A 27,869-nucleotide genomic window follows, 5' to 3' on the forward strand; every position below is an offset into this window, starting at 1 on the left:
CCCTGTGCGCTTATGTTGGTAAGAGGAGATTCAGACGGGCCGTAACGAATGAGTGGCCACATGGGTCACGAGGACTGTGTGTATTAACAAAGGAAATCAACCGAGGGTTCATGCATAATAGTGATAGTATGGATAGAAGGAAATAAACATCAAGTGGCAGAAAATGCAAATGTAGAAGCAAGGCCATGAATGAATCAATATGCAGGCTGGAAATGACGCTCACTTGCTGGGATGACCGTCCAGCAAAGAAATGATGACCGTTGAGCCGAAAAGATGAGCAGTTACTTGCCGCGAATGGGAAGTAGAGGGTAAAAGTGCGACACCGCTAATGACAAGACTTTTGACAACGCAATCAAACTCCATGGTTAGTGATGCGAGTGGATCCGGTTGGCGCGAGGGCTGTAGCGGCTCGTCCTTGACAGCGAGCTGACGTCGTGCTTGCCATCACAGCAGGCACGAACATTCTCGAGCCGGTCCGCATCGTCGCCCCTGTCCATCATGTGCCGAAGGTCCTCCACACTACCATGGTCATGGATGCTACCTTCGTTCAGGCTGGACGCCGCGTACGGGCTTTTTCGTCCAAAGGAACCCTTGATCGTCGAGTTAAAGATGGTACTCAACCGGGACGTCGACGTCTGCCTTGCCTGGTCTGAGTAGTGCGATGGAGGATACGGCGATGCACGGCCGGGTGTCATACTGGGTCGTAACGACATGGCTGAGCCTGAACGTTGCTTTGGCAAGCGCCCCGCGCCGCGGCTTTGCGATGAGGAGACCGACATGCGCGCGGTTTGGCGGGAACGAGAGCGGAATCCGGGGTTGAACTCATCAATATCCTCGAGAGTAACACCATTTTCTGCCTCTTCATCCTCCGGACCGTTCCGTACCAGGAGGTATGAAAGTGCATTGAACCATGTCTCGTGTCGTTGGCTTGTAGTGGCGGTAAACCTGATCCGGCGACCAGGACTAACGACTTCCAAGCTCTTGCAGTGAAGTCCTGGTGGGTATGGGTTGTCGTCAGCCACCACCCTTACTGCTTCAATCGAAACACTCTTTGTTCGACCCTCGCTCTTGCTAGCAGACTGCGGATCGTGTTCGCTCCAGTATAGTGTTCGCGTGTACGGGTGGACCCAGAAGTATCGGCGGTGCCTGGTGTTGGAAATGTCCCCAGAAACGGCTCTGCGAGTGTACTTCCAGAGGAATTCACCAATCATCGTTTGAGTGATGGCTTGAATCATCCGAGGGTCGGTCCCAACAGCGTAGCCCTGTGGGGCAAAAGCCGGGGTGGGTTGCATGTTGAAGCGCTCCTCCAGTTCGGACGCGAAGGAAGACACCGAGGATCGTCGTGACATCTGGCTGTCGCGTCTCATGCTGGCCTTTGATGTAATTGTCTGTGCAGAGCCAACCTGAACTGCCGATCCATTCGGCGTTCGGGGGCGTTGCGCCGAGTTGGCCGAGTTGGCCCTTAATGCGGAGGCAGGAGCAAGTGGGGGGCCCATCAAACCAGCAGAAGACGGGCGTTGATCGATGGATTTCTTTTCCGCGGCCATGATGGCTTCCTTGTGATCAGCAGGCAAGGGGGGGTGAATTTGCACACTTGACGCTTGGCTTGCGGCACTTCCTGGCCTCTTCTGGAGGGAGCCATTGGAAGCCTGGGGGACGGGACGCGATCGCGCCTTGGGCGTAGCAAAAGGTGAGTTGCTCATTTCCTTAGCTTTGTCGCTATCAGGAGGGGAAAGTGGTCTGGAAGAAGCGCGGTCAATAAGGAGCTGGTCGATTTGCTTGGCTGACAAAATGGTCTGAGCACCCTGGTCGGCCTGGTTGGACGAGCACGCCCTTGCGCGACGTGGAGCCGCATTTCCAGAAATCGTACCCAAAGGCCTCGTCGCACTAGTCTGTTGAGTAACCGTCTCATCAGCAGTAACTTTGCCCGTGTTCTCGTCCACGACAACAAGCGGTGGGGCACTCTTCATTGCTTTAGCAGAGCTGGCCATTCCGCTGAGTGGAGTGTTTTCGTCGAGTGCTGGTGGCGTAGGTAGGACAAGTACGTCTGGTGTGTACTCGACAGGGGGTGTTTCGACTGAGCTGACCGTAGACAGCGCCAACTGCGGTGCCGGTGGAACGGCGATTTCTTGAACCTCTGGCGCGATTGGTTCGGTGTACGCCGGAGGGGTGAGTGAGATGCTCAGCACAGGATGGGCTGGTTCGGGAACAACCTCGTCCACGATGGCAACCTCTTCTTTAGGCTCATGAACCGGTTCAATGGGCTCAGTTTCGACAGAAGAAATAGCCGAAAATGAAATCTTGGCGACGTCTGTACTTGTTCCTTGTTCGGCAAATGACGGCACCTGTTCAGGGGCAAAGTCCTCCACGATAGCAACCTCTTCCTTAGGCTCATATACTGCCTCAATGGGCTCCGTTTCAACGGACGAAATGATCGAAAATGAAATCTCAGCTTCCTCTGTACTAGTTCCTTGCTCGGTAAAGGAAAGCACCCGCTCAGGAACATCATTCACGATAGCCACGTCTTCCTTCGGCTCGTAGATAGGCTCAACTGGCTCAGTCTGTTGTGAGGAAATACCAGAAACTGAGAATTCTGCAATATCCGTACTCGTTCCTTGTTCGGTGAAGGACAGCACTCGTTCCGAAGCAGGCTCGGGTAAGCTGGCGAGGACAGGGAGCGTATCTTGCACAATTATTTGTGAGAATGCCATCTCCGGCACGTATATCGGTGTGGGCTCGGGTAGAGCAGGAATGACGGGCGACACCGGTTCACTAGATTGTGATGAGATGGAGGACAAGGCTACCTCGGGCGGAGGAAGAGCAGGAATGACAGGCGACACCGGTTCACTGGATTGCGAGGAAATCGAGGACAAGGCTAACTCGCGAGGAGTGAGAGCAGGAACGATGGGCGACACTGGTTCACTTGACTGCGACGAGATTGACGACAAGGCTACTTCAGGAACGGGAACACTGGCAGCAATGGGTTCTGTCGCACTTCCCGCATAGAACGCTGTGCTCAGCTCCGGGAAAGTGGGCGCCACTGGCTCGGTCTCTTCAGACGAGATAGGAGAAACGTCCAGCTCCATTTGTGTGGTAGGAGTGTCAGGTACGTTAACTTCCCGCTGCCCGTCCAGAATCTGCCCGTCCCATGCCATCTTCGGCGGCGTAGGCACATTCAAGACACGATCCCCATTAAGGTCCGCATCAGACTTCATAGGTGTCCACTGAGTCGATGAGCTAACGAACTCGGGTGAAGCCGACATGTCCATGGCTGTACCGGCATCGGACATTGTTGGCTTTGTGGGCGTAACGGGAGCGCTGTTGACAGAGTCGTCATCCGTCTGGGAAACGAGGAAAGGAGTGGGTTCCCAAGGATCTGTCATGACGCCAGAATCGACCATAGCCGGCTTCGGCGGAGACTCTATTGAAACTGCAGACGGTCTCCTTGAATCGAAGCCGGGAAGCATGCGCGGGGTGGAGGGCGACACTGCCTCGAACTGCATTGGCGGACCGAAGTCATCTTCATCACCATCAATCTCAGCGAGTTCAGCAAAGAGACTTTGGCCTTCTGGGGCCGCGGATGTCTCTCGTGTGAAGCTTGTCGATGGGGATTCTCTTGCACTTGAGGGTCGGCTATTAAAGGCCATCGGTGCCTCGCCAGAAGGACGGATCTTGCGCAGAACGCTCTTCTTCTTCCGCAGGCGGTAGCGGGGAGTAGAGAACTGGCTAACTGATGGTGTTCCAGGGTCTGTATTCTCATCCTCATCAGCAGAGGTAGAGGCTGTGCTATAGTAAGATGTTCGGTCACGAGCCTTGGCCAGAGTCAATGACGAGACACGTTCGCGGGGAGTCCTGTTGATACGATCTTCAGTCTCAGTGAGCTCATCGCTATCAGTGCTCTCGCCAGCCATGCTCTCCACGCCGGTCTGGAAGGCTTCACTTTCGGTCGTTGTCTCCCGTTCATTGGCGGTCTCGAACGGATCATCGTTCTCTGTGGCAGTCTGGTACGCATCACTACGGTCATCAGTTGACTGGTCTCCAGGATAAGCCCGAGAGTTGATGGACGCTTTGTGGGACGTCGGGCTTATGTCGCCAGCATTGGATTCCCAATCCGAATCATGGATCTCGACCTCGGCCTTCTTTCTGCCAGCACCCAGCAGGTCCGGACGTGCAGGCTTGCGCGTGTCAGCCTTCGTCTTTTGCCGCTTGTTTGTGGGTCCGTTTGCAGCAACTGAGTCACGGCGGCGCTGCTCGACCTCATCTCGAGCCTCTTGGAGCATACGCTTGAGTTCAATTTTCTCGGTCTTCTCACGGTGAACTGTACTTCGCAGGTTTTGGATCATCCTATGAGCATGGCCAAGCGAGCTTCGCAAGGTCTCGGTCTCGAGATGATTATGGCGAGGTGTGAATTTGCTCGGCGAAGGTGGCGGGGAGTTCTCCGGCGTGGCTTGGTCTTCATCGTCGGAATCGCGTAGGCGGACAACTTCACGTGCGGACTCAGTCTCATGCTGGCGCAATCGCATGGCCACTGCCTTCGCGAGCTCTTGGTTCTGCGTGTTCATGTCCTCGAGCTTGCGCTGAAGCGCCAGCTTCTCCGCATCCCCCGCAGTCAGATTCCTGCGCAAAAGGTTGATTTCAGCATCATTTGCCTTCTGGGTTGCCGTGTGGTCCTCGACGAGCTTCGCGTTTGCTTGTTTCAGGTCCTCCAACTCTCGCTCAATGGCGCTTTTCTCCACATTTGCTGCCCCCAAGCTGCTGTTAAGCTTCGTTTCGCGGTCTGTAGCATCCTTCGCGGCGGCGGTGAGCTCATGAATCTTGGTTTCCAATGCCCAATTCTCATCCTTGTAACGTTCCTCGCTCTCGTCCAGAGCGCGGATCCGCTGTGCATATCCTTCAGCCTCCAGCTCCAGTCTCGACTTTTCCAGATTCACGGTTTTAAGTGTCTCTTCACGTTCGGCGAGCATTGACTGCAGTTGGCGCACTTGTGCAAGCAAAGATGTCGATATCTCGGTGGCAAACTCGATATCGTGAACGCGGTTCGACTGGTTCCGCGATTTACGCGATGGGACGCTCACTTTGCTCGGAGAGTTGGTAGCTTGGCCGGCGAATAGTGCTGAGCTTAACGGCGACTAGAGCTCCATGGTTAGCAGTGGAATCCAACGGCGTGGATTACTCGGCGCAGAGAAAGCAAACCTTCTGGTCCAGAGAGGGTGTGCCTAAGTGCCCATCATCTCCACTAACATGGCGCTTTGGTGCAAGGAATGCTCGCGCGGTCTCTTGGCCTATTTCATTGTACTCGCGCTCCAGATCGGCCAGTTTCCGGCGGAGATCCTCTCCAATCTGGCCCTCCTCCTGCTGTTGTTCCACATCTCTGAGCCTATCCTCCAGGTCCTTCCGTTGCTCGACGAGCGCAGTTCCCAGCTTCGACGCTTCTTCTAGTCGGCGCTCGGTTTCCGCTAAATGGGCCTCGAGTGCCCGTTTCGCTTGCGCAGGAGTGGCTGCATCCAAGTTGAACAGTTGCGCATCGAAAGGGGAATACTGGTTCGTCGACTGGGGGATCCGCGCCCCTTCCGGGCTGGTGACAAAAGGGTCATCCATCATGGACATCATCGAAGCGCTTTCTCGTCCAGAATCCTCCATAGTACAATGATTTAGGTCTGCAAATAGTCGCGGTTCCTGAAAACCACGATTTACCTGTAGCTGGGTCCTAAACTCGTCGCCTCGCTCGTTCTTTGATTCCGCCTCAAGCCGCAGTCATCATTCGACTTCGCGTTCGATCCTTCGCGGTTGAGGATTTCGGCCCTCTTCGGATACAGTCCTAACGTGCGCCGACCAGCGACTCGGGATTCACGATGATTTCCGAACCTGGATGAGGGGAAAGGCGGTGGTGGGAGTCTGCGATGGTACCGCTGTCGGTCGGTGAGTAATCCGCTAGGGTGGCCGTATCGATCGTCAATCTAGGCAAGCGCAGCGCAAAAGATCGAGCAACTTCCAATGTCGAAACAACAAGTAGGGGAACCCGATGTTGCTTCGCTGAAGCCGGGTGGTGAAATGCAAGGATGGACTGAAAACTGGCTCGGGAGCAGCCCAAGGACGACAACAAACGCGTTGTGGAGGAGTCGTAGGGTAACCGTGGGAGTGCGTGCGACCGAGATGCGGGCCAACCACGGGAGGGGACAAGACGCTCAGTTCTCGGGTGCTAGCTAAGCTGCAGCTGTGGCGATTAGGAAACAAAACAGTAGGAAACAGAAATACAGAAGTCAGCTACGCCATGCAGCAGCGTCAATTAGGTTTAATCAGAGGGTTTTCGTAAGTAGAAGAAGAAATGACAAAGGAAAGACACGAATGGGAAGATGAAGTGAAGGGATTAAAGTGAAGAAGCGTCAAACAAGACAAGTGATAGGAAGGAAGGAAGGGAAAGAAAAGAGAAAGGAACTAATAAGAGAACGAGTATAGGAAGTAGTAGTAGTAAGTAATGCCAGTTGGACAACGAGACGAGAACGCTCGTTGGGCGGGGGGACGAAGAGGAAAGGAAGGGAGAGCGCGACGGGGAGCAGAAGACGAGCGCCAGAGCCGAGAAGTTAGGCAGGCCGCTGAGACCGGGCCAACTGGGGGCAAAAGCGTCTGCAATAGTACAATGGACTAGTTCTACTGGGGGATAAACCATCAATCGATCTGATACATAACAAGAATGAAGGGCCGATTCATAACAATGATGACAACATTCCACCACGTATAGATTAGCAGTCTACTCAAGTCTCAAGGTGCAGCCAAACAATGGAACCAAATAAGGTTACTGGCCGTCAATCCGGTCAAGAGAATCACAGGCTGAGGAACGCAACAGCCAACCGCGATGCCAAAACAAAAGTCACATGGCTGATGACTTGTTTGTCCTGTTTGCTCTCTCCTGACTAGTCCGCGGCCGGTAAGATTATTCAGCATCACGTGCCAGTCGCCACCCTGCAACAGCTTCATCGAACCTTGAGCTGGAGTTGAATCGTCTGATTGCAACAATCTTGCTATTGTACAATTTCGACATGGCAGATGCAGCTCCTCCGGTAACTTTCAAGAAGCGCGGTGTGAAGAAGGCCAATTTCCGCAAGAAACCAGAATCTCCTCCACCCGATGCGGACTCCGACTCCAGTTTCACATCCTCCGATGACGAAGAAGGCCATAGGATCAAGAGACGCCGGAAGAACGCTGTAGTATCTGCATCCTCGGCATCCAATGTACGACGACCAACAGCCGCCGAGGAACCGGTTACGGCCGCCGCTGCGCTTCCGATAACGACCTCCAATGACGCCACCAAATCCTCCAACTGGTACGACGAGGAGTTGAACGAGAAGAACCTCCTAGGTACAACACGGGCACGCGCAGAGCCATCGGGAGCCGAAGCGCCGGACGGAACATACAAGGGTGCCGCGAATTATCAATCGTTCATTCAGAAGAATCCCAATGCCCCTACGAAGACATTCGGTCCGATTAAGGCGCCCACCAATGTGCGCACCGTGACGTTCATGGATTATGCGCCTGACGTGTGTAAAGACTACAAACTCACCGGGTACTGTGGTTTCGGAGATTCATGCAAGTTCAGTCATATGCGTGAAGATTACAAGCAAGGGTGGGAGTTGGATCGGGATTGGGACGTCAGCACAAAGGGCAAAAAACTGGACGGCAAGGTGGTGTCGCAGAGAGGGGGTAAGGCCGGCGATGATGAAGATGACGATGAAGAAGAACTCGAAAACATCCCTTTTGCCTGCATCATCTGCAAGAAGCCGTACCAGAATCCTATCGTCACAAAATGCGGACACTACTTTTGCGAGTCTTGCGCGCTGCAGCGGTATCGAAAGAACCCATCCTGTGCCGCTTGCGGAGCCGGCACCGGTGGAGTCTTCAACGTCGCCAAGAAGCTGAATAGCCTTCTTGAGAAGAAAAGGGAGCGAGCGCGACAACGCAGGGAACAGGCCATTGCCGATGGCGAGGAAGTCAGCAGTGAAGAGGATGAAGACGGAGAAGAGGAAAGTTCCTAATCCCTTGACGGCCTCCTTGATGCTTGTATTATAAAGTCATGATATAGATGAGAACAATGCAGCTGGTCTGTAACTACTGTCTGCCCCTGACTGCTGTAGCCGGGCACTTGACGGAGTACCGCACGTAGAAGGCAAAACGGCTTGAGCCATCTCCGCAGGTGTCTCCATACGTCATCCACTCCCCGTCCTGCGGGCACGTGTTGATCCTCAACTTAAGGTGCTTACGCCCTCCACCTTGGATTCTGTATGCCACTGCCAGCACATGGAGCGGAACTCCCTTTTCCATCACAGACCTCATTGATCCCCAGTATCTAACCGCCCGGCTGCAGTTCACTCTCTACTATGATCATAGCAGATGGTATCGAGTCAGAAACACCTTGTCAATTCAAAATTGCACTCAACGTCCCAGAGTCCCCACCAGGTCACAGCCACGGGGTAAGACCCAGTACGGAGTCATGGACAGCCAAACTCTGGATATGCCGCCACTCAGGGCCCTGACAGGCACCACCTGCGGGTCTAACGCGTGGCATATCAGCGGGTTCCTGAGTCTGGTTTCTACGGGATGTTCATACTGGAGACAACAACCAGAAAGACTGTCCAATCAGCTTTTGCTTTCGTCCATTCGCACTGGTTCAACTCGTCATGATAGCCATGATAGCTACAGGCCATACCCCCTCTGGCATTTTTCTTCGCGATGAGGGTCTGGTTCAGCGACTTTACCCCTCTGATGGATATAGTGGCCATGATCCAGATGGCGGCAAACCATCCATGACTGGGTGGTCCCTGGACCCTTTCTTCCTCGTGTCTCTAGGTATAGGAAAGCGGCCTTTTCTGTCTACAAGGCGCAGTCTACCTTCGCAGATTTCGGGCGCCTTACTGCTAACTCAGCATCACCGACCTCATCAACTATCCATTGGATTGAAATCGTCTGCTCAAATGGATCAATAAGGTGCATACACAGCCTAGACCCGTACCCATTATGAAGAGCGGTTATCGCATTGTTCTCTACTGGGCACTACTCCTCTTCATTCCCCTATACCTGCTAGAAGCCCATCTCGCAGACCTTGCCAACCAGTACCACGCAGGCGCCTATCTAATCGACTGGCTGAGCAGCAGCAACCCTCAAAGCAAATGGGCCGCTTACACAGGAAACACCACAGACAAAATCATCGTCATGGCAAGGCTGGAAGAGGAATCCGTAAGCTGGGTCCACGAGGAACTTCCAGGGTACGTACATATCTTCTTGTTCTACTCATCACATCCCAACCCTAACACCGGCACAGCTGGCAACGAGCAATCTACACAGTCAACCCCTCACCAAGCACAACCGCCGATAAGCACCGTCTCAAAACACCCCTCAACAAAGGCCACGAGTCAATGGCGTACCTCACCTACCTAATAGACCACTACAACGACCTCCCCTCCACAATCGCCTTCATCCACTCGCACCGCTCCGGCTTCCTCTCAGCCTGGCACGTCGACGCCCCATTACACGACAACGTCGCCGCCCTGCGCTCCCTCCAACTCGACTTCGTGCAACAAAACGGCTACGTAAATCTCCGCTGTAATCCGAACCCCGGGTGCACGCAGAAACACGGATACACGCACAATCCGCACGTCACGGATGCCGTCTGGACCGACATATTCGAGGGCACGAGCACGCCGCCGCTGAATTCAACAGAAGCCAGCGCAGATGAACGCGGATCAGACCCTTTACGCATCCAGGCTGAACCAAGGGCCCTCAAGATACCGGCCCAAGTGGCAGCAGCATGCTGCGCGCAGTTCGCGGTGTCCCGGGCCCAAGTCCTCCAGCGCCCTCGCGAGGATTACATCAAGATCCGGCAGTGGGTTATTGATACGGAGCGGAGCGATGCGTCTAGTGGTCGGGTCATGGAGTATCTGTGGCATGTGATTTTCGGCAAGGAGTCCGTGTAGTACGTACCGGTAACCCTCAAGTACTGCCCACGCAGACGTTATGATGGTGACGCTAACAGCTTCCTTCCAGCTGCCCGGATCAAGAGCTCTGTTTTTGCCAGGTATATGGGCAGTGTTGATCGGGATATATTGCAAATAAAGGTACAAGCCAGGCTTCGGACTCGGACTCGCACGCGTCCACTACGGCCTCTCAACACATATTACATTATGTCTGTATATAGATTGATCATTCGCTGTGCGAAGCGTTCTTAGCGTTCTGTTCCAATTAGACTAAACGTCTTCGTCCAAATGCTATTTTTTAAGAACAAAATGAGTTCTTCACTGTCAAGTCACCACGTAGACTGCCTAAATCTTTATGATGGTTAAAATGCCTTTAGCAATTACCAACCAAAATTAGTTGTTCGTGTACTTCCCACAAGAGTTTATGCTAGCCTAGTTAAATGAGGATCCTCATGAAAATATATTTCTGTCCCCAACGCGGTGCCGATTTTGACTGTTTAGGATCAATAAGATTCTTGACAAGACGTATGTATGTTTAGTTTATATTTGTATGAGTTTGAACGTATTATAATTGTTCGAAGCACGTATAAAGCTTCAAATCGCATAAGAAGGTTAGCTTAGGCAGGGTTAGGGCTAGAATCATTAGCCCGCCTCAGTTCGACTTATACTCATCCACCACGTCATTAAATTTCATAACCAGAGTCATATCGTATACATTAGGTATTTATGTTACACAACACAAGCTGAAGAGAGCCCTGAGACGGCCGTCGCAGTCGCGACTAGAACTTTGTCTCCAGAAGCTCCTCCACCCGCTCCAGCAACTCCGCCTTCTTACCCGCCGTGGCACGGCCCTGGGACGCGAGGTAATCCCTGAGGGAAGCTACTGTGAGCTTGGATAGCGTCCCCTTCGCAAAGTGTTTTTGGACTTCTTCCTGGATGTTGCCGGAGCCAGCTTCGGCCTTGATTTTTTTTGCTGGCGGAGCGGCTTTATCGGCAGCGTCTCCCTTTGCGGGCCTTTTGGCTAGCGTGGTCATCTTTGCCTGATTGGCTGTTATTTGGTTGTACTGCTTGTCCAATTCTTCGGACCATTCGAAGACGTAGTCGCCAGCGCGCTATATGGGCGTGTCAATTTGTGGAGGGTTGAATTCACTGGAGAAGGGGAGCGCACCTTGTCGATTTGCCGATATTTGGGCAGGGTCTTATCATCCGGTTTCTCAGGGATATCTTCATCCAGCGCCAGCGCCTGTAGGATGCGGTAGTGCCATTGAAGTGCTGACTGGTGATTAGCATGGTTGCGATGATCGGACACCGAGCAGATACCTACATGGATTAGGGTATTTTTGAGGGTCGTAAACGCCCTTCGGAAGCTGTAACTGCTGGACAATTGTTCGCATTCTATCAATAAGTGACTCGGGCGCAACTTGCAGAGTAGCTTCAGGGTTCTGTCGAACATCGTCTGCGAAGGGGAGCGGTATAATCCACAGGCCGGAAGGCATTTTCTGAACGCCGTTCTCGTCAACCTTCTCTTCACCGGCCATCATCACAGCAAGAACTGGACCAGCAGTCTTGCGTGCAATGTACCAGACAAGCGCAGCCTTCTGATCTTTTAAGAGCTTCTGATACAGGGCCGAGAATACCCGCGTGGAGCCCACGTAGTCTTCCTCGGATGGGTAAATGAACAACGGATGCTTGACGTTGGCCCAGAAAGGTAGCGCTGAGAGGGGTTTGAAACCGATAATTCGGATCACTGGCTCACCAAAGTCTTTCAATCCCTTTTGTTCATCCGGGGTGAAGCAAACCTGGTCTCCACCAAATTTGTATGCCTTTTTAATCTCCCATTTTTCAATGGTTCGTGCGGAGTCCTCTGCTATCTGTGTAGTAACTCCCTTTGCAATCTGTGGTTTCTCTCCGCCCAGCCACACATAGCAACTTCTCGCCGACTCCTGACGCTTGAAGAGGATATAGCCCGATACTGAGATTTTGAAATTTGGCCCAAGCTCCAGAGACATATTCGAGAACTGCGCACGCCGCGGTACTGATCTGGAATTGATGCTTGACAGGAGACCATTGAGTAATGAAATTCCGTCATGGGCATCCGTCGTTTTCGATTCCGGTTTCAGATAGGCAGGGGCTTCGGGATCCATAGGCGAGGCTTTGTAAATAATGTCCTATCCTTTGTGAGTGATCCTGTTGCGATACTCGGAATTTTACCTACATCGTAGAACTTGGAGGTGTCAAATTCATGATCCACTTGGGATATCGGAAATAGCTCAATTATAACGCCAAGGTCGTATAGATCTTTTGCTCGCACAGTTGCTGCAGAGCGAAGAGATTTGTTGTTTCCATGAGGATTGTCGTTATCGGTGACTATGAACAGCCGTCGCGATACGAAGTTTGGGGCTTTTGAAGTGAATATCTGGTTGGCGCAGAACAGCAGATTGGCCATAGAAACGGGCTCCTCTGATGGTTCGAGAATATCCTTAGCCTCATCTTCATCCTCAACCAACGACCGCAGTTCTAAAACCTCGTGGGCGGAAGGAATATCAAGGTCCGTAAAGAGGTAGCAATTAGGGTATGACAAGTCACCGCGGCTACTCTCGTCCTCGTCATAGAATTTAGATTGCTTTGTTCCATATAGTAAAACGCCTATCATGTCACGGGGGTTGGAGATGATGCGCTGCTGCATAAGGTGATATGCACACTTCAATGCAGCAGTAGCGGGCGACTCCTGGCTGCGTTTCTTTGGGTCTGCCGACGGACGTGGCTGGAGCATCGAGTCGCTAACTTCGATCGCGAAGAGGACAGCGTCCCTTACTGATTTATAGCCCTGAGCCCCCACGTTAGCGTGAAGCTGTTTGGTAAGCGGATACAGATAAGCTCTATACCGTCTCGTCCAGTTCCTCCTCTTCTTCAACGACGTCATCTTCACGATTGTAGTTGTCGTCGGCCATGGGGTCGAAACAATGGGCAATCTAGTGAGCAACAGGTAGTATTTAACAGGGAGGCATCGATAAGATATAGTCGGAGTAAGAAAATGGGGCAATCCCCAGCTCTTGGTAGTTATTGGAGCTGGCGCTGTTCTGCCTATCTTAGGTAGATACACGTCCGGAGACGCGTTTCTCCGGCCTGTGACGCGGGGAGAACACGAACATCATGTGACAATGCCAAGGCTTTGATGACCCCAGCTTTCTCGTGATTGGTCCAGAGGGGGCCGAGTCTGCTCCGTGGCCTCCGTCATGATGCCAGGAACTTTGTGAACTTGGCAGGTTCCAAGTTGCTTGCTTCATTCCAATTCTTGAATAGTTTGTTCATCTCGCAAAAAGCCTTTGAAGATCAAACTCTTCATATATCATTCGGTCTTCCCTTGTATCAAACGGCGAGGTGATCCTGCTTAGGCGACCTGAGCTAACGATGGCTCTGCGGCGCACCTTCACTCTTCCGCAACTACTGCGGCCGGTGGCTCGCATCCCTTTGGGAATTAACGGAGAACAAAGACGTGGTCTTGCAACAGCTGTTCCGCCGGTTACTCAAGATGCGACGGGATCTAAAGGGCCGACTGCAATGGTTTTCTTGAACATGGGAGGTCCTTCGACAACTGGTGAAGTGGAGGATTTCCTAAGCAGACTATTCGTGCGCTTGCCCATCTAACACGCATCAAGAAGGATATCCTAACCAACTTGCTCATGATACAGGCTGATGGCGACTTGATTCCTCTCGGTCGTCTCCAGAACTACCTTGGTCCACTCATTGCGAAGCGGAGAACACCGAAGATCCAGAAACAGTATGCAGAAATCGGAGGAGGCTCGCCGATCAGGAAATGGTCTGAATATCAATGCGCAGAGATGTGCAAACTACTAGACAAGCTCAATCCTGAGTCCGCCCCGCACAAACCCTACGTCGCCTTCCGATACGCAGCGCCGTTGACAGAAGAAACGTATGCGCAGTTATTAGCGGACGGTTTTGGCAACGGAAAAGGTGGTCGTGCTGTCGCTTTCACGCAATATCCCCAATACTCGTGCTCTACAACGGGTAGCTCGCTGAACGAGCTGTGGAAATGGAGGACCCGACTGGAAGGGAAGCGTGCCAATGGCGACGTTGAGCCCAACGGAGCTATTCAGTGGAGTGTCATTGATCGTTGGCCCACGCACCCGGGTCTGGTTGAAGCATTCGCGAGAAACATCGAAGATCAACTGAAGACCTACCCGGAGGAGAAGAGAAATAGTGTGGTGTTATTGTTCTCAGCCCACAGTTTGCCTATGAGCGTAGTCAACAGAGGTGAGACGGTGCCACCATACCTCCCTGCGGCCGACCGTATGATTAATCGTCGTTTTTAGGTGACCCATACCCAGCAGAGGTCGCTGCAACCGTCCACGCGGTTATGCAAAGACTGAACTTCAGCAACCCCTACCGATTGTGCTGGCAATCTCAAGTCGGACCGTCGGCCTGGCTCGGCGCTCAGACTAGCGATACTGTTCAGGAATACGTGAAAAGGGGACAGACGGATCTTGTCCTCGTTCCGATTGCTTTCACAAGCGACCACATTGAGACCCTATACGAGCTGGACCTGGAAGTGATGGAAGAAGCTAACCACCCCGGCGTCAAGCGCGCCGAAAGTCTGAACGGTAACCCGATTTTCATCCAAGCTCTCGCGGACTTGGCTCACGATCACTTGCGTAAGGGGGAATTATGTTCCCTCCAGATGACTCTCCGCTGTCAAGGTTGCAAAAGCGAAAGGTGCCTGGAACAGAAGAAGTTTTTTGCTGGTCAAAAATACGCTTCTCTTGTACAATAAGGATTCAATCTTCTCTCATATGTAATGAATGTACCAATACCATCATCTTGAACAACGGAATAACTCCGTAGAAGTGTCCCGCGCATTGCATGATCATTCTCGGAGTTGGGTGGGTCGATTGGAAGGTTACCGGTAGGTAGGTACGGCTGCCGAGAGACACCAACCGCGCCCCGGCTACAAACTTTCCGGACAGCGACTCCGGGATACAATCCTCGACAATCGAGCCATTCGACAAGCTGAGGCTTGGTTCTACCATAACAACAATTCGGATATCCGTTACTTCCATTCTGCATGGTTAATACGTGATACTCAAACAGCCGCCCGCCCTTCGCGGTGCATCAACCAACCTAATATCATGTCCGCCCACGGCCCTCCGGCCGTCCCTTCTCGAAACGCCCTACGAGTGCTCCGGAGCCTTGCCCTTGCAGGCTCGACAGTTGGAAGCTTCTGTACGGTTGCGGCCATCACCTACGATGTACACCGGCGAGTCTCCGTCGCGGAGCGCATCGTCGAGAACAAGCGAGCGCTTCAAACCTCCGCTCCTAGATATGATGCGACGTCCGCAGCCAGAAGGATCTCCCGGATGATGGAAGCAGCGGAAGCAGGCGAATTCGCGGGTCTGGAAGCATGGAAAGAGACCGAAAAGAGGTACAAGCAGACAGCAAATCGTGGGATGGGGTACCACGAGAATAACTCTCTCGGCGGAAGTCCTGATCCTAACCAGGCGGATAACGCCAATCCACCGGTCACGAATGATTTCGCTAGTGAAAAAGTGACTAAATCAGAATATGATACGGAAATAGTCACGGAAGTTGCGTTGAGGCCCAGAGGTCTCAAGTCGAAAGCCGGATCCAACATGCCCCCTTCCCAACCGCCCCCGCCGAGCATAAAGCGAATCTATCGTGTTGGACGGCCGAACCGCGAAGATAATATGGTGTTAATAAAGTGCAAATTGGAATTGCCTCCTGGGAACCAATTGACTCTTGACGACCGCCTGGAAGAGCTTACTAAACGTGGTCAGTACATTGACGCCGCCCAAATATTCTTGGACGAACATCCAGCCGCGAGCATAGGGATCTCAATACATCGGCGGCAGATCATTGAGCAGCTATTTTATCTGAACTGCAGGCAAGAAAACGTCTTCATCGCGAGAAGTCTTTTTGAACGTCTCGAAGACGTGGATCGGGTATCACCTACGATGTGGAAGATCCTGATTGTCTCATTGGCGAAGAAGGGCTGCATAGAATCGGCCGCTAGCGTCTTCCTCCGGTACAGGAATACGTTCACTCTGCCAGGAATCCTGCTGGACGTTGTTCTCCGATGCTTAATCGAATCCCGGCGACTTCAGGCTGCGAAACAGCTTCTTTTCCAGAATCTGGAGCATGACCGAGATTGCGGTCTATGTGGTGTCTATCTTACAGGTCTATGGAAGAAAGCTAGAAGCATTGAGCTTCTCAACGGCCAGTTCACCAAATTGCTCATCATGCTCCGGCGCTTGGATAAGGACCCTACTCACAAACTCGTAAGCCCGATGCTCAAAGCATATGTGGATTTCGGCAGGTTCGCAGATGCTGAATCACTGCTATACGAGATGACGGTCACATACCAAGTTCCACTTCATGCTCGAATGAAAGGAATATTGGTTTACGGCAAAGCTTTACAATGTGACTGGGAAGCTGTAGACCAAGGGTTCCATGAAATGCAGAGTCTCGGTCTGACGAAGCCGAAAGGGGACTTCCTCAAGATTTTTCACCGTATATTCCTCGAATATTGGCCGTCTCACAGCGCCGCTGAGATTCGGCAGTTCCTTTACCGCTATATGGACAAGTTCGATATTGTCCCGGATCAAGTTCTTTGGGGACACATACTGGAGGCAGTCGTGGAACGGGGCGATATGGCTATGCTTCACGAATTCACAGTCATGGCGGAGCAACGCGGGTGGGAAGTGAACACGGATCAAAATCAGGTCTTGAACGTGGTGCGCCGACGTCAGTCGGCGCTTGGCAATTCGCCCGTGGGCTTCTGGCAGATGCTGCATGCTGCGCGAGCAGACAATATGCGGGCCACCGCCTCGCAGCAGCTTCTCGGTCACGACCAGCGAACAAATTGGCGACAATCAGAACACACAGTGGAGAAGGCAGATTTCGCTGATGAATGGTACGAGCGCACGGTTGAAGAGTTTACGAGACCTTCAAGGTCGGTCGATGATTACCAGAACCTACAGACACAGATGATCTACTTTATGCATTCGGGCAAAATGGCAGAAGCCCTCCAATGCTTCCAGGATGCGAGGGTGTCTGGATTTGATCTCAAACCTCAGGAAATTGAACTCGCGCTGATTGCCACACTACTCAGTCAGGGCCTGGGCGCCGCTCAGGCTCTACTTGAAGCTGAAGGCACATGGATTGAGTGGTTGCCTATCCTCTTCCGGCAGCTGAAAGACATGAGCCCTTCAGCGGAGTCTGAGTACATCCAGTTGGCTATCTTCCGCTTCTATCGCATCCGGTGGATGAGGCGAACAATGATGGTCACACATAATATCACCGCGGCAACCAGCGGGCGTCTGATTGCCTCAAATAAGTCGGAGATGGCTATTGATCTGCTCGTGTCGGTTTACAAATCAAAATACGGACGTCTGAAGGTTTTTGACGATGTTTGCATGAAGATGTTCCTGCGCGCGTTTGCCGCGACGGAAAACTACAGGGGGGTTCGCTGGTGCCTTGTAACCGCTCTTTCTCGAGACAGTGCCTTCTCCCGAGATTTTCTAATCGAGGCCGTGCGGGTCTTAGGAGTGATGAGTCGTGACTCTTTATACATAGACATGGACATCGAAGATGCCGACTCAAGAGTGGTTGAGCTGAAAGCCCTTGATCAGCTTGTCGAATTTCTTCGAATGAAGTATGAGGGTGGCTGGTTCCAACCTGGGGCTCTAGGCGTCAACCATCGTGTGAAGAAATTCAATCGCCAAAGCCTGCAGCGTCCATTCTTTAAACTTGTCTGGCAGTATACCCCCAACATCACGGATAATGGTGTGAGAGTGTTGCGGAACACAACTAGATCTTGGGACGAGGAGTACGAGCTTGAAAAAGTGCTAGACAGTATCGACAATGATGAGCAATCAATTCTTGCTCGATGGAACGAAGCAACCTGTCGTGAACAGGATGTGGACTTGGAAGCGAGGGACGGTGAGGTTGTATAGTAGCCAGCAATCAGTATAGACATAGAGAGCAAAGACCTGTATATTAGCATGTGATGCTTGGCGGAATGCAGCCTTTCTGACAATCAAGAGAAAAGATTTCGTCGCAGCCAATAGCCAGCGCCAATCCGCATCGTACGTTCGCTCCAGGGCCTTCGCTGCGTACCTGACATCGTTCCTGGCAGCGTCAGGCCACTTGCTCCCTTCCTGGCAGAACAGCCACAAAAGCCGTGTCCCCCTTAATGTCCAAGTCCGCCTTCTTAAACATCGCTGCCCCCGCCAGCTTTCCACTCTCCCTACCCTTTGTCCGATCCTTCAGATTCTGGGCCCTAAATATGCGCAGCGCCCTCCTTCCGCTCAACTCCATCCTACCGTTCCCAACGAGTCTTTGAATTTCTCTCCGCCACCACAATGGCCACCGCCCATACCAACGGCCATGCCAACGGGCACGCCTCGAAACCCTCAGACGCCGCAGAACTCCGCCGACGACTTCATCACGATGCCGATATTGTAATAGTGGGTGCTGGAGTGCTTGGGTGCGCGCTGGCCGTGGCATTGGGCCGCCAGGGGCGGAGCGTCCTGCTGCTCGAACAGTCGCTCAAGGAGCCCGACCGCATCGTCGGCGAGCTCCTGCAGCCCGGCGGAGTCACTGCCCTTGAACAACTAGGACTGCGAGACTGCCTGGAGGGAATCGAGGCCATCCCGACAAATGGGTACTACGTCTCTTACCTGGGCAAGCCCGTCGCAATCCCATACCCCAGCCAAAGTCCCGGGACGCCGCCACCGGAGGGCCGCTCATTCCACCATGGCCGGTTCGTGATGAAACTGCGCGAAGCTGCTGCGGCTTGTCCCAACGTCACAATTGTCGAGACAAAGGTTACAGATCTGGTCACTAGCTCCCACACCAAGCAGGTTCTCGGTGTGGAGTGTATGACCAAGGAATCCAAAGACTGCTATTTCGGCCAGATAACCGTCGTCGCGGACGGGTACGCCTCCAAGTTCCGGAAACAATATCACCCTTATACTCCCAAGGTCCGGTCAAAGTTCTGGGGCCTCGAGCTCATCGATGCGGAACTTCCGCAGCCACACTACGGCCATGTCCTCCTGGAACCTGATCGCCCGCCCATCCTCATCTACCAGATCGGAACCCACGAGACCCGAATCCTCTGTGATATTCCCGAAAATCTACCCTCGGCCTCTGTCAAAAATGGGGGAGTTAAGGGCCACCTCCGAAATGTCGTCCTCCCCTCCCTTCCGAAATGCGTGCAGCCCTCCTTCGCCGCCGCTTTGGACAAAGGCCAGCTGCGGTCCATGCCAAACTCCTTCCTGCCGAGTGCTCCAAACAAAACACCTGGATTAATAGTACTGGGCGATGCGCTCAACATGCGGCATCCGTTAACAGGCGGTGGTATGACCGTTGCGTTAAGCGACGTCGTCATCCTCCGTGAGCTGCTCAGCCCGGAGAAAGTCCCTAGGCTAAGCGACACCAGACTTGTCCTCAAGCAGCTCTCGACCTTTCATTGGAGACGAAAGATGGGAGCATCAGTTATCAACATCCTAGCACAGGCATTATACTCGCTTTTCGCTGCAGATGGTAAGTCCACTATCCTAGTTTTTCTATCGACCGGTGCACTAACACGCCCTCAGACGACAACCTTAGAGCCCTCCAACGCGGCTGCTTCCAGTACTTCACCATGGGAATGTACAAGACGCCAGTCAGCCTGCTCGGCGGCATGCTCAAGAAGCCCCAAATTCTCTTCACACACTTCTTCACCGTCGCTTTCTTATCGCTATGGATGATCATCCGCGATTCCCCGCTGTACCAACTCCCCCTCGCCCTCATCCGGTGCGCGCTCGTCTTCTGGACAGCCTGCGTCGTTATCTTCCCCTACATGTTGATCGAAGCCTTTTGCTAGCCCGTCCCGTCTCTTCTCCATCCCCGAGTTAAAAGGATGTGAGATTTTCTTTCTTCTTTCTTTTCTGTTTACATATCTATCATCCATACACATATAATGCCCGCCCCAATCACTTTACGACGATACATGTTATAGTCTCTGTATTACTACCTCTACCTATCTTTTGATCTCGTTTCTCTACTTTCGATATTGAAGGGGATGAAGAAAAGTCGCTTTGGTGAAGGTATCTTGGTCCTCTTATCTCTTCTTCCTTCTCCCTCCTTTGTGAGTCGGACGCAATGCCTCTTGTGGGGTGTGCCATGTTTTGTTATGTACTATAGCCAGATGCAGATCATACTAGACTAGGTAGACTAATCCATGAACCATTCATATCCGTCTCCGAAGGGAAGAAAAGGAAAAGTTAGACTTACACTCCGTAGATCCAGTGCTCCACTCCACTCCTGCCCAGTCGGGCTGGTCCCTATCCGTTATTGAAGAATGAAGTAGGTGCTAGCCCAGGCCGAGCTGGGTATATATACATGTAGATAGGTAGGTACCTACTACTACTAACCTAGTGCAGCCTGCATCGCCTATGTCTGACAAAGGCTCGGACACAACATAGACACAGACGTGGACGGCCTAGTTCCGGGCGTCGCGCTGCTACTTACGTACGTGCGTATGCACTAAAGCACAATGGCAGAGGACGGGCTCTACAGAACAAGATTCCGAGATCATGAAGGAAAAAAATGTAGAGAACCCTCTCCCAGCATTAATTTCAGTTCGATTGGATTCCGAGTCCGAATCCGATGTAAAGCTGTAATGTAGATGCAGGTGTAGATGTAGATGCCAAAACCGAGGTGCCAGGGGAGAGATGGCAGGATTGAATTTGCGCTCAGAAAGACAGACAGACGGTGACAGACGATAATATAGATGGAATCCAGTAAAAGTAACATAGACAAGCAGGAGAAAGGAAGAAAAGAAAGAAACAGATAACACCGTATCACTTCATCTGGTATCTAGGATGCAGTCGTAAAAACAAATGATGGCGAGGCTTTCGAAGGCCAAGGCTAGCGCTAGCTATGCTTGCAATGCGGTTTGGAGCGGTGCGATGCGGTGCGGTGCAGGAAAAAGTTTGACTTAAGGAGGTCTTTATTGGGAATTATGCAATGGATGATGGGATGGACGCGGGCATCGAATCAGCCCTCGCCGCTATCGCCGCTCTTCTGGTTCTCCTTCTCGCTCTCCTTCCCAGCCGCATTCGTGACAGTGTTCGGAGGTGTGTCTCGAGGCTCTGCGACCTTGACCGAGGAGCTAAGGTTGATAGCGATCCGCTTTGGAGCTGCGTTGGCCATGCCCGGTGTGCCTTGCGATGATGCAGCTTTATCGCCAAGTGATACTGAGCCAATGGAGCCGCTTCGCTTCTTCCGTAGGAACCCGGCGCTCCCTGTTGAGCTGCTCGTTGAACTTCTTCGTTTCGGGCCAGAGGTGAGCTTGACGAGCTCGTCGTCGTCCTCTTCCTCGCGCCGGCGTTTCTCCGATAACCTCTCGGGTGGCGTTTGCACGACTTGTGAAACTGGTGTTGAGGGCTGTTCCGGGACTGGATCAGCGGGTGCATCTTCGTTAGAGGTGTCGTCAGGTTTCTGCTGTTTGGTATCTCCCTCTGGTTCGGGTTTCGTATCCATAGCGTCGGCGTCTTCTTCGTCGTCGTCCGGATAGTCCACCAGGGATTTCACAGACGGTGAGGCGGCGCCATTTGGTACCTTTGAAATGAGCGTTCCCGTGGTCTGGTTATCTTGTTGCCACTTTCTCGAGGTCAGCGTATCAGTCAATTTCCATAGCAAAAGAGATCTTACCTCCTCCTCGTCATCCGACGTGTTGAAATACTCTTCCTCTGCAGGATCCATTTCCTTCACGCCCTGCCAACGCCCACTCGGTGGCATTTTCAGAACAGGTGTGGCCTCTTCTTGGGAGTATAGCGTTGAGTCGGCTTCCTCGCTGTAGCCCTGGAGCTGTTCGTAGTGAAGTATCAATCCCTGGAACGTGTCGACATAGGTGATATTCCTCAGTTTGTCGCCATATTTGCCGACCACATGAAGAGTTATCGGTTTGATATGCTCTCGCTTGATGAATTCGAAAAGTTCAAGGCAGGCAGAGTTGAGCAGGTTATCGCGGGGCATGGTCTCGTAAACAATGTCAAGAATGAGCCCAAAGGTATCATTGTGCGTCATCAAAGCTTGGTAAAAGGTATCTTGAAGGCTAAGCAGAGTCCTGAAGAATTTCAAAGCAGCTAGCGAACAGTTAGGCAGTTCTTTAGAGGCAGTGGAGTAAACATACTTAGTTTGAGGTGTTTTTGCGGCACCCGGAGTAATTGGGTGATGTGAGCAGCAAGCCGCTCGTTCTGAATGACATTGCGGCATCGGTAGAGGTGTTGGCGGACGAAGAATGTGAGGATATCCACAAGATGGGAGTATAGGGCTACGGCCTGAAAAGTCAAACCATGAACTGGAGAAGTGTCAGTGCGTCAAACGCAGATCAGCCGGACGCCAAGAACTTACGATTAGATTGATCTTCAAGACGTTTTAACGGCGCAAACAGTCTCCTTGAAGACTCGTCGAAATGATTTTGGACGAAGGCATCCGGAAGCATGTTGGGCCGCACTTTCGCAGCCTCGGGACCAGCCCGGGCCATCGCGGCCTGGATGGGAACCTGCGGGTCGAGCAGGACCTTGATCGCATCTGCGAGTTGGTTCTTCACGCCAAGATCGACCTCCGTATGCAGCAAGTCGATTAAGGTATCTGTAAGGGGCGTCTTTTTCTCGTTGACAGCCTTGAGCATGTAGCTGCGCATCATGATAGGGTCGTGATCGAGGAGCGCTACCAGGATGTCAATTCCCGTTGTCCGAATCGCCGGGTTTGGGTGCTTGATGGCGAAAGCGATTACAGCGAAAAGGCCATTGTTGATGAGGTTCGCGTAAAGGGTGGCGCGTTCCGGACCCTGCAAGTTCTTCGCGATTGATGCGCATTGGTGCAGGAACTGGACGGCATCCTCCTTGCGCTTTGCATCTGCGCTTCTCGGATCAAAGACCGAGAATAGCTCCTTTAAGAAAGAGGCGTCCGACTGGATATGGTTCACAATGTCGACCTGGTTGTAGAAGATCATCGAGTTGAGGACGGAAAAGGTAGGGTCGTCAAGAATCCGAGCAAGAACGACATCTTTGAGATATTGCAACCGCCAAGTGTAGCGGATCTTGCGCCGAATGGACTGGTCCCTGATCGGAACAACTTCCTTAAAGCGTGATTTGTCGGACAAGTACAGGCGATGGTTCGCTTTATGAGTGGGAAATTCGGGGTCATCTGGAGCAAGTTAGCGGCGTGCACCCACCATACAAACATCTCCCCACATACATTCTAATGCTCCAACAACTCCAAGTATGACAGAGTCCGTGACGACTGTTTCAATGATGGTGGTGTCATTAAGAAGGATAAGGGATTTCATGATGTTGCAGAGGCGGTGCAAGTCCGAGAGGCTTTCCAGGTCTTCGGCGACTGTGACCAGCGGAAGGAGCTTCTGTATGTATTCGTCTCTGATGACGCATTTGGACAGCGCATCGCGGCCGGTCTGAGCCATGCTCGCGGCTCTCATGAGATGATCGATATCGGGGAGGTTCACGAGTTCGGGCGCAGGTAAGGTAATTGGATGCATGCTCTCGAGGTCTTCGGATAGGGCGTCATCTGTACGCGCGGACATTGTTAGTTACAATAATGCAGGGCAGGCGACGACGCGACGATGTACTGATAACAAGACACCTACCACCTGCGGCCATATTGAGAAGGTGTTGCTGAACGGAATTGACGAAGTTCCTTAACACGTGAGTAAAGGCCAGACGATTGCGCCAGGGGGAATGGTTACCATATCAATGCGCATCCTTCTGCTTCCTGGAAGCTCAACGCCATATCCGTCTGGTTTGGCTCCGTCCACACGATCAAGGTGTCTGGATAGCGCATGGAGTGTAAGCGAATCGCATTCGTCTATTACCATCTCGAGGAACCTACCTTGCTGCTTCTGGTACCCACCATCTTTGGAGATTTTCGTCTCCAGGAGCACACGGTCGGGTGTATCCTCCGACTCGACAAATATTCGCGGTTCATCCTATCAAGCGAAAAGCCCGCGGTTAACGAGTCCTCAATATATAAACCAGCGCGCCAATTCCATCCGGTATATTGCGCCCAAAAAATGCTGGCTACCCCGGTCGCGCGGACGGGGCGGGTGGTGGTGATGCCATATGTCCGGTCATGCCATGCGACGATGAACAGGTAGAGCTTACATTGAGGATCTGGCCAGTGCAAAACCCTGTTCCTCGATCGAACCAGTCATTCTCCTTTAGTTCATAAACCTTAACCCGCTTGCGATCGCTGGGCGGCTGTAGTTCCGACGCCATGTTCTGGCCGAGAAGAGGAGGGGCCGCTCGTCACTCAAGCGCCTCAGGGACGACGAGTGCACCGGCGCGAGAAGAGCGCCAAGGTACGAAGCGCGGGTCGGCGGATGGGAGCTTGGAGAAGGACGAAAGGATGATGACACGGTACTGTCGTTGCGGGGTCAGCAGAAGGGGGAGCGAAGGAGGAAGGGCGGCGGCAGGCGATGATGGACAGACGGGGAGGCGGAAATCTGCTGGTCGCTGACGATGATGAAAGATGGTTGTGGTTGCGGTTGTGGTGGTGGTGACGGAGTCGGGACCACCTGGCGGCCTCGGCAGCGGTCGGCGCGAGAATCGGAATCACGTCGCTCAGGGTCTTCGATCGGCCAGACTTGGATCTGCGCGAGAGGAGACAGGATGGAAGATACACACGCGACCGAGGGACAAGCGAGAGGAGAGCATGCGAGAGTCGTGAGTGGTGAGTGGTGACAGGCTGACGGGGTCGGCAGCACAAGAGGAGCGTCCGGGACGGCTGGCTAGGCGGGATTGGGGAACGTTGGGTTGATTAGGCTTAAGCGTCGATGATCTCCAGGCGGGAGGGGAGGGATTCCAGCGCCCCTGCGAGCTTCCACAGATTCCAGAATCACGTCAGAGCTGAGAATAGTATCACTGCATCAGAAAGGGGGCCAGCCAGGGGTGAGAACAAAAAAAGAAGCTCGCTCGGGATGACGTGCGCCGTCAACTCTGTTGGCCACACTGCTGCTGCGATTCCTGACCGTCTTCCCCGCGTAGCCTACGGAGTACCCATGGAACGTCGGTGGAACACTCCAACTCTGATATACTACGGAGTAGATCAACTGCTCACTTGATATAGACTAGTTAGGCCAGGAAACAAGCTTATCTCAAGCAGCCATCAGCCCCCGCTCGCCTAATCCCATCCCAGGAACAAAGGGTACCAGACTTTGTCTAGTGCTCTCTCCCCTGCATGGTCTAGTCCGTGCTCCTTGGTTATAGTCTGTCGCTATACTATATCACGGAATCCTCGCGTTGTCGCAACATGCAAGGCCAGACAGAGCCTATTCTACTTTGTACAAAGTACACCAACAACAAGATTATTAAGAAATAGCAGTAGATACAGAAAGCCATGATGACAGTAAACCAGACCAAGCATTAACACGATAAAGATGCGGCTCAGATCAAACTCCAAGAACTCTTTTGACGTTTGCCTGCTCCCCATGTTCCTTTTGCCCATAACAGAACCCAATTCCAAACAGTGACTATGAGAGAAGATGGAGATACCCTTTTGCTGCCCAAAACCCCAGTGCCAAAAAGGAAGTAGACAAAACACGCGTAGCTCCGGCCATATTTGTAGACAACCCACAGTGATGTTGAACACCTGAACCCCCGGACGAGTTGGAAATAAGAGCCGACATACTGAAGACATAATCCGACCAGAAAAACAACTGCAATGAGAATGACAAGGAAACAAAGATGATCCAAATGCAGCCAGAATAAACCAAGGAAGGGCGAGTAAGGATTGAATGCAGACAGCAAGCACCAAAGGGGAATACCGACTCCGGAAACCAACAGGCCAACCAAGCTCCCACCAAGCCAGCAAACCATGTACCAAATCGACATCGCATGAACCGACTCCCAGACAAAGAAACCATCGTTGCACCAAGCTTGCCCTCCTCCATATATGTACTATCATCCACTCCCAGTGTAGACAGAAAGCCTTTCTTCAGAACGCCACGGCGGAAAATATGAACCAAAAAGAAAGATATAAATTTCGTGAGGATTTCGCTTAACCCCAAACGGAAGCTTGGACGCCCAGTCCAGCCTTGGAGCCCCAAACACCGCTGCTGTTGCTCCAGCCGAGCCCAACGCCACCGGAAGGATCTTTGACACCGGACGGGCCAGCGGCGGACGTGGCGGGGTTGGAAGCAGCTGACATCGACATGGAGCGGTCATTGATGCTTTCACCGGTTGTGAAGCTGAAACCCAGGGGCGAAGGCAGGGGGGTCGTGGATCGCTTGTTCAGAGCAGGGTTGGGGACCTGAGCAGGTCCAGCTTGCTGTGCCGGACGAGTGCCGATAGGGCCAACGCTCGATTTCGAAAGTGCCTGTCTCGAGGATGGAGAGTCCGCTCCGGGCGAAGAAGCCGAGGTCACGGGCTGTTCAGCATTGTCGTACTTTCCAAAAACGGCGGAGCTCGGAGAAGAGGTGCTGTTCGCGCGTGAGGGGGATTGGATAGCGGATGGGCCGGCGTTTGCCTGAGCGATGCCTTCAGGGCCGGAGATCGAACCCTGGCTAAAGGGATCAACGCTGCGGGGGGAAGCGCCTCGAACACCAGCCTGGCTCTCAGGGCGGGAGCCATCCTCAGCGAAACTGGTGGAAGGGAAGAAGGCGGGGCTTTCGTTGCCGTACAAAGCCCTGTGCTGGCGAGCCAGAAGCTCTCGGCGACTCTCCTCGTTCACGGCGGCTGGACTGAGCGAACGGTCGGACTTGCCGGCTGACATTTCGGCGAGAAGGCCTTTCAGGAAAAAGAATTATTAAACCATGTTCTCCAAAAGAAGTATGGGGCAATACCCCAATGTATTATACAAGGCAATGGATACATGCGGGTAGAATGAGCACGGGGAATCTTGGATGTATAAGGAAAGAAAAAGCTCCAAAATGCTACCACGTACTTCGGTTGTACTGCTGCTCCTGATGATAGTTGCGGAGTTCCCTCTCACGCTGTGCCGCCATCCGACGCTTTGCTTGCATCATCTGATCCACTTCATTGGGGCGTCCTTGGAAACGCTGCGAGGCGTAGTAGCCTTGCATGTTGGGGTTCGGGTGCATCCTGGCGCCGTCGAAGTCGCTAATTGAGTGGTGGCGCTGGGCCGGGTTCGGCATGCGCGGGTCTGTGAATGGTTGTTCAGGATAGGGCCTTGCTGAAGAAGGTGGTCGAGATTCCGTACCGTACTCAGGGTGGGGGCGGCCAACCATCATTGGCATCGAGTCTCTCCGCGGTGCTGCCCAGAGTTTTCCACTTTTAACAAGGTTGTCAATGGCGCGATCGACCTCTGCGACGGAAAGTCAGCGACTGCTCTCTTATGCTTCGTGGACGGTATACACCATCGCGGCCCATAACCTCGAATACTACAGCGCTTTATTTCTGGTGTACCGCGGGTAGGAAGGAAGATGGTGTGCCGGGCAAAACAAATGAAAACTTGTCGAGTGCGTACCGTCAAACTGCGAGGAGAAAGCGGGGATATCTTCACGTTGCGAGACGGAACTGGATCCTGAAAACGAAAAGATGAGCTTTTGATTCGGTGTCGCAGAAACTTCAATCGCGGAATGGCATATTCGATTCATACCTGATCGCGACGGAGGCACAGGCTGCTCCCAGGAAGCCTGGCGGGAAGAAGGGGCTTGCCAGCCTTGCGGTTCGTAGTACGCCATTTTGACCGATAAGAGGCTTCGGAGTTTAGACGAAGAGGAACGGCGAAGGTACCTAATTCGCTCGGAAATTGTCAAACCCTATTCCAGACTGGGAATGGAATTGTAAGCATTCGATCGGAAGAGGGCAAAATAAACGTGGCCAATTGATCAACCGAGGG

The 27,869-nt window shown here is 52.8% G+C and overlaps 8 protein-coding genes across 8 annotated transcripts; 4 read left to right on the plus strand and 4 right to left on the minus strand.

Annotated features, from left to right (window-relative positions):
• Positions 1-365: 365 nt before the first annotated feature.
• DSM5745_06963 (putative nuclear migration protein (ApsA)) lies at positions 366-5,607 on the minus strand (the record flags this gene model as incomplete). The annotated part of the gene is made up of 2 exons (XM_026748979.1): positions 366-5,129; positions 5,194-5,607. The coding sequence occupies 2 exons, from the start codon at positions 5,605-5,607 to the stop codon at positions 366-368; spliced, it is 5,178 nt and encodes a 1,725-aa protein (XP_026602069.1).
• Positions 5,608-7,037: 1,430 nt separating this feature from the next.
• DSM5745_06964 (U2-type spliceosomal complex subunit CWC24) lies at positions 7,038-8,030 on the plus strand (the record flags this gene model as incomplete). The annotated part of the gene is made up of 1 exon (XM_026748980.1): positions 7,038-8,030. One exon carries the CDS (start codon positions 7,038-7,040, stop codon positions 8,028-8,030), a length of 993 nt encoding a protein of 330 aa, XP_026602070.1.
• A 979-nt stretch (positions 8,031-9,009) lies between these two features.
• DSM5745_06965 (DUF3431 domain-containing protein) lies at positions 9,010-9,965 on the plus strand (the record flags this gene model as incomplete). Its single annotated transcript, XM_026748981.1, has 2 exons — positions 9,010-9,257; positions 9,314-9,965. The coding sequence occupies 2 exons, from the start codon at positions 9,010-9,012 to the stop codon at positions 9,963-9,965; spliced, it is 900 nt and encodes a 299-aa protein (XP_026602071.1).
• A 779-nt stretch (positions 9,966-10,744) lies between these two features.
• On the minus strand, positions 10,745-12,916 carry akuA (putative DSB repair complex subunit Ku70; the record flags this gene model as incomplete). Its single annotated transcript, XM_026748982.1, has 5 exons — positions 10,745-11,077; positions 11,134-11,237; positions 11,290-12,133; positions 12,181-12,792; positions 12,851-12,916. 5 exons carry the CDS (start codon positions 12,914-12,916, stop codon positions 10,745-10,747), a joined length of 1,959 nt encoding a protein of 652 aa, XP_026602072.1.
• Positions 12,917-13,376: 460 nt separating this feature from the next.
• DSM5745_06967 (ferrochelatase) lies at positions 13,377-17,956 on the plus strand (the record flags this gene model as incomplete). The annotated part of the gene is made up of 4 exons (XM_026748983.1): positions 13,377-13,595; positions 13,658-14,240; positions 14,300-14,638; positions 14,898-17,956. The coding sequence occupies 4 exons, from the start codon at positions 13,377-13,379 to the stop codon at positions 17,954-17,956; spliced, it is 4,200 nt and encodes a 1,399-aa protein (XP_026602073.1).
• A 408-nt stretch (positions 17,957-18,364) lies between these two features.
• On the plus strand, positions 18,365-19,869 carry erg1 (squalene monooxygenase erg1; the record flags this gene model as incomplete). Its single annotated transcript, XM_026748984.1, has 2 exons — positions 18,365-19,547; positions 19,601-19,869. 2 exons carry the CDS (start codon positions 18,365-18,367, stop codon positions 19,867-19,869), a joined length of 1,452 nt encoding a protein of 483 aa, XP_026602074.1.
• Positions 19,870-21,044: 1,175 nt separating this feature from the next.
• DSM5745_06969 (SMEK family protein) lies at positions 21,045-24,286 on the minus strand (the record flags this gene model as incomplete). The annotated part of the gene is made up of 9 exons (XM_026748985.1): positions 21,045-21,650; positions 21,702-22,135; positions 22,183-22,350; positions 22,404-23,201; positions 23,253-23,579; positions 23,659-23,708; positions 23,758-23,839; positions 23,901-23,997; positions 24,173-24,286. 9 exons carry the CDS (start codon positions 24,284-24,286, stop codon positions 21,045-21,047), a joined length of 2,676 nt encoding a protein of 891 aa, XP_026602075.1.
• Positions 24,287-26,066: 1,780 nt separating this feature from the next.
• Positions 26,067-27,711, minus strand: DSM5745_06970 (uncharacterized protein; the record flags this gene model as incomplete). Its single annotated transcript, XM_026748986.1, has 3 exons — positions 26,067-26,794; positions 26,952-27,332; positions 27,495-27,711. 3 exons carry the CDS (start codon positions 27,709-27,711, stop codon positions 26,067-26,069), a joined length of 1,326 nt encoding a protein of 441 aa, XP_026602076.1.
• Between the last annotated feature and the right edge of the window lie 158 nt (positions 27,712-27,869).

This window comes from Aspergillus mulundensis (genome assembly GCF_003369625.1).
Source record: "Aspergillus mulundensis strain DSM 5745 chromosome Unknown scaffold_7, whole genome shotgun sequence".
Taxonomy (NCBI): domain Eukaryota; kingdom Fungi; phylum Ascomycota; class Eurotiomycetes; order Eurotiales; family Aspergillaceae; genus Aspergillus; species Aspergillus mulundensis.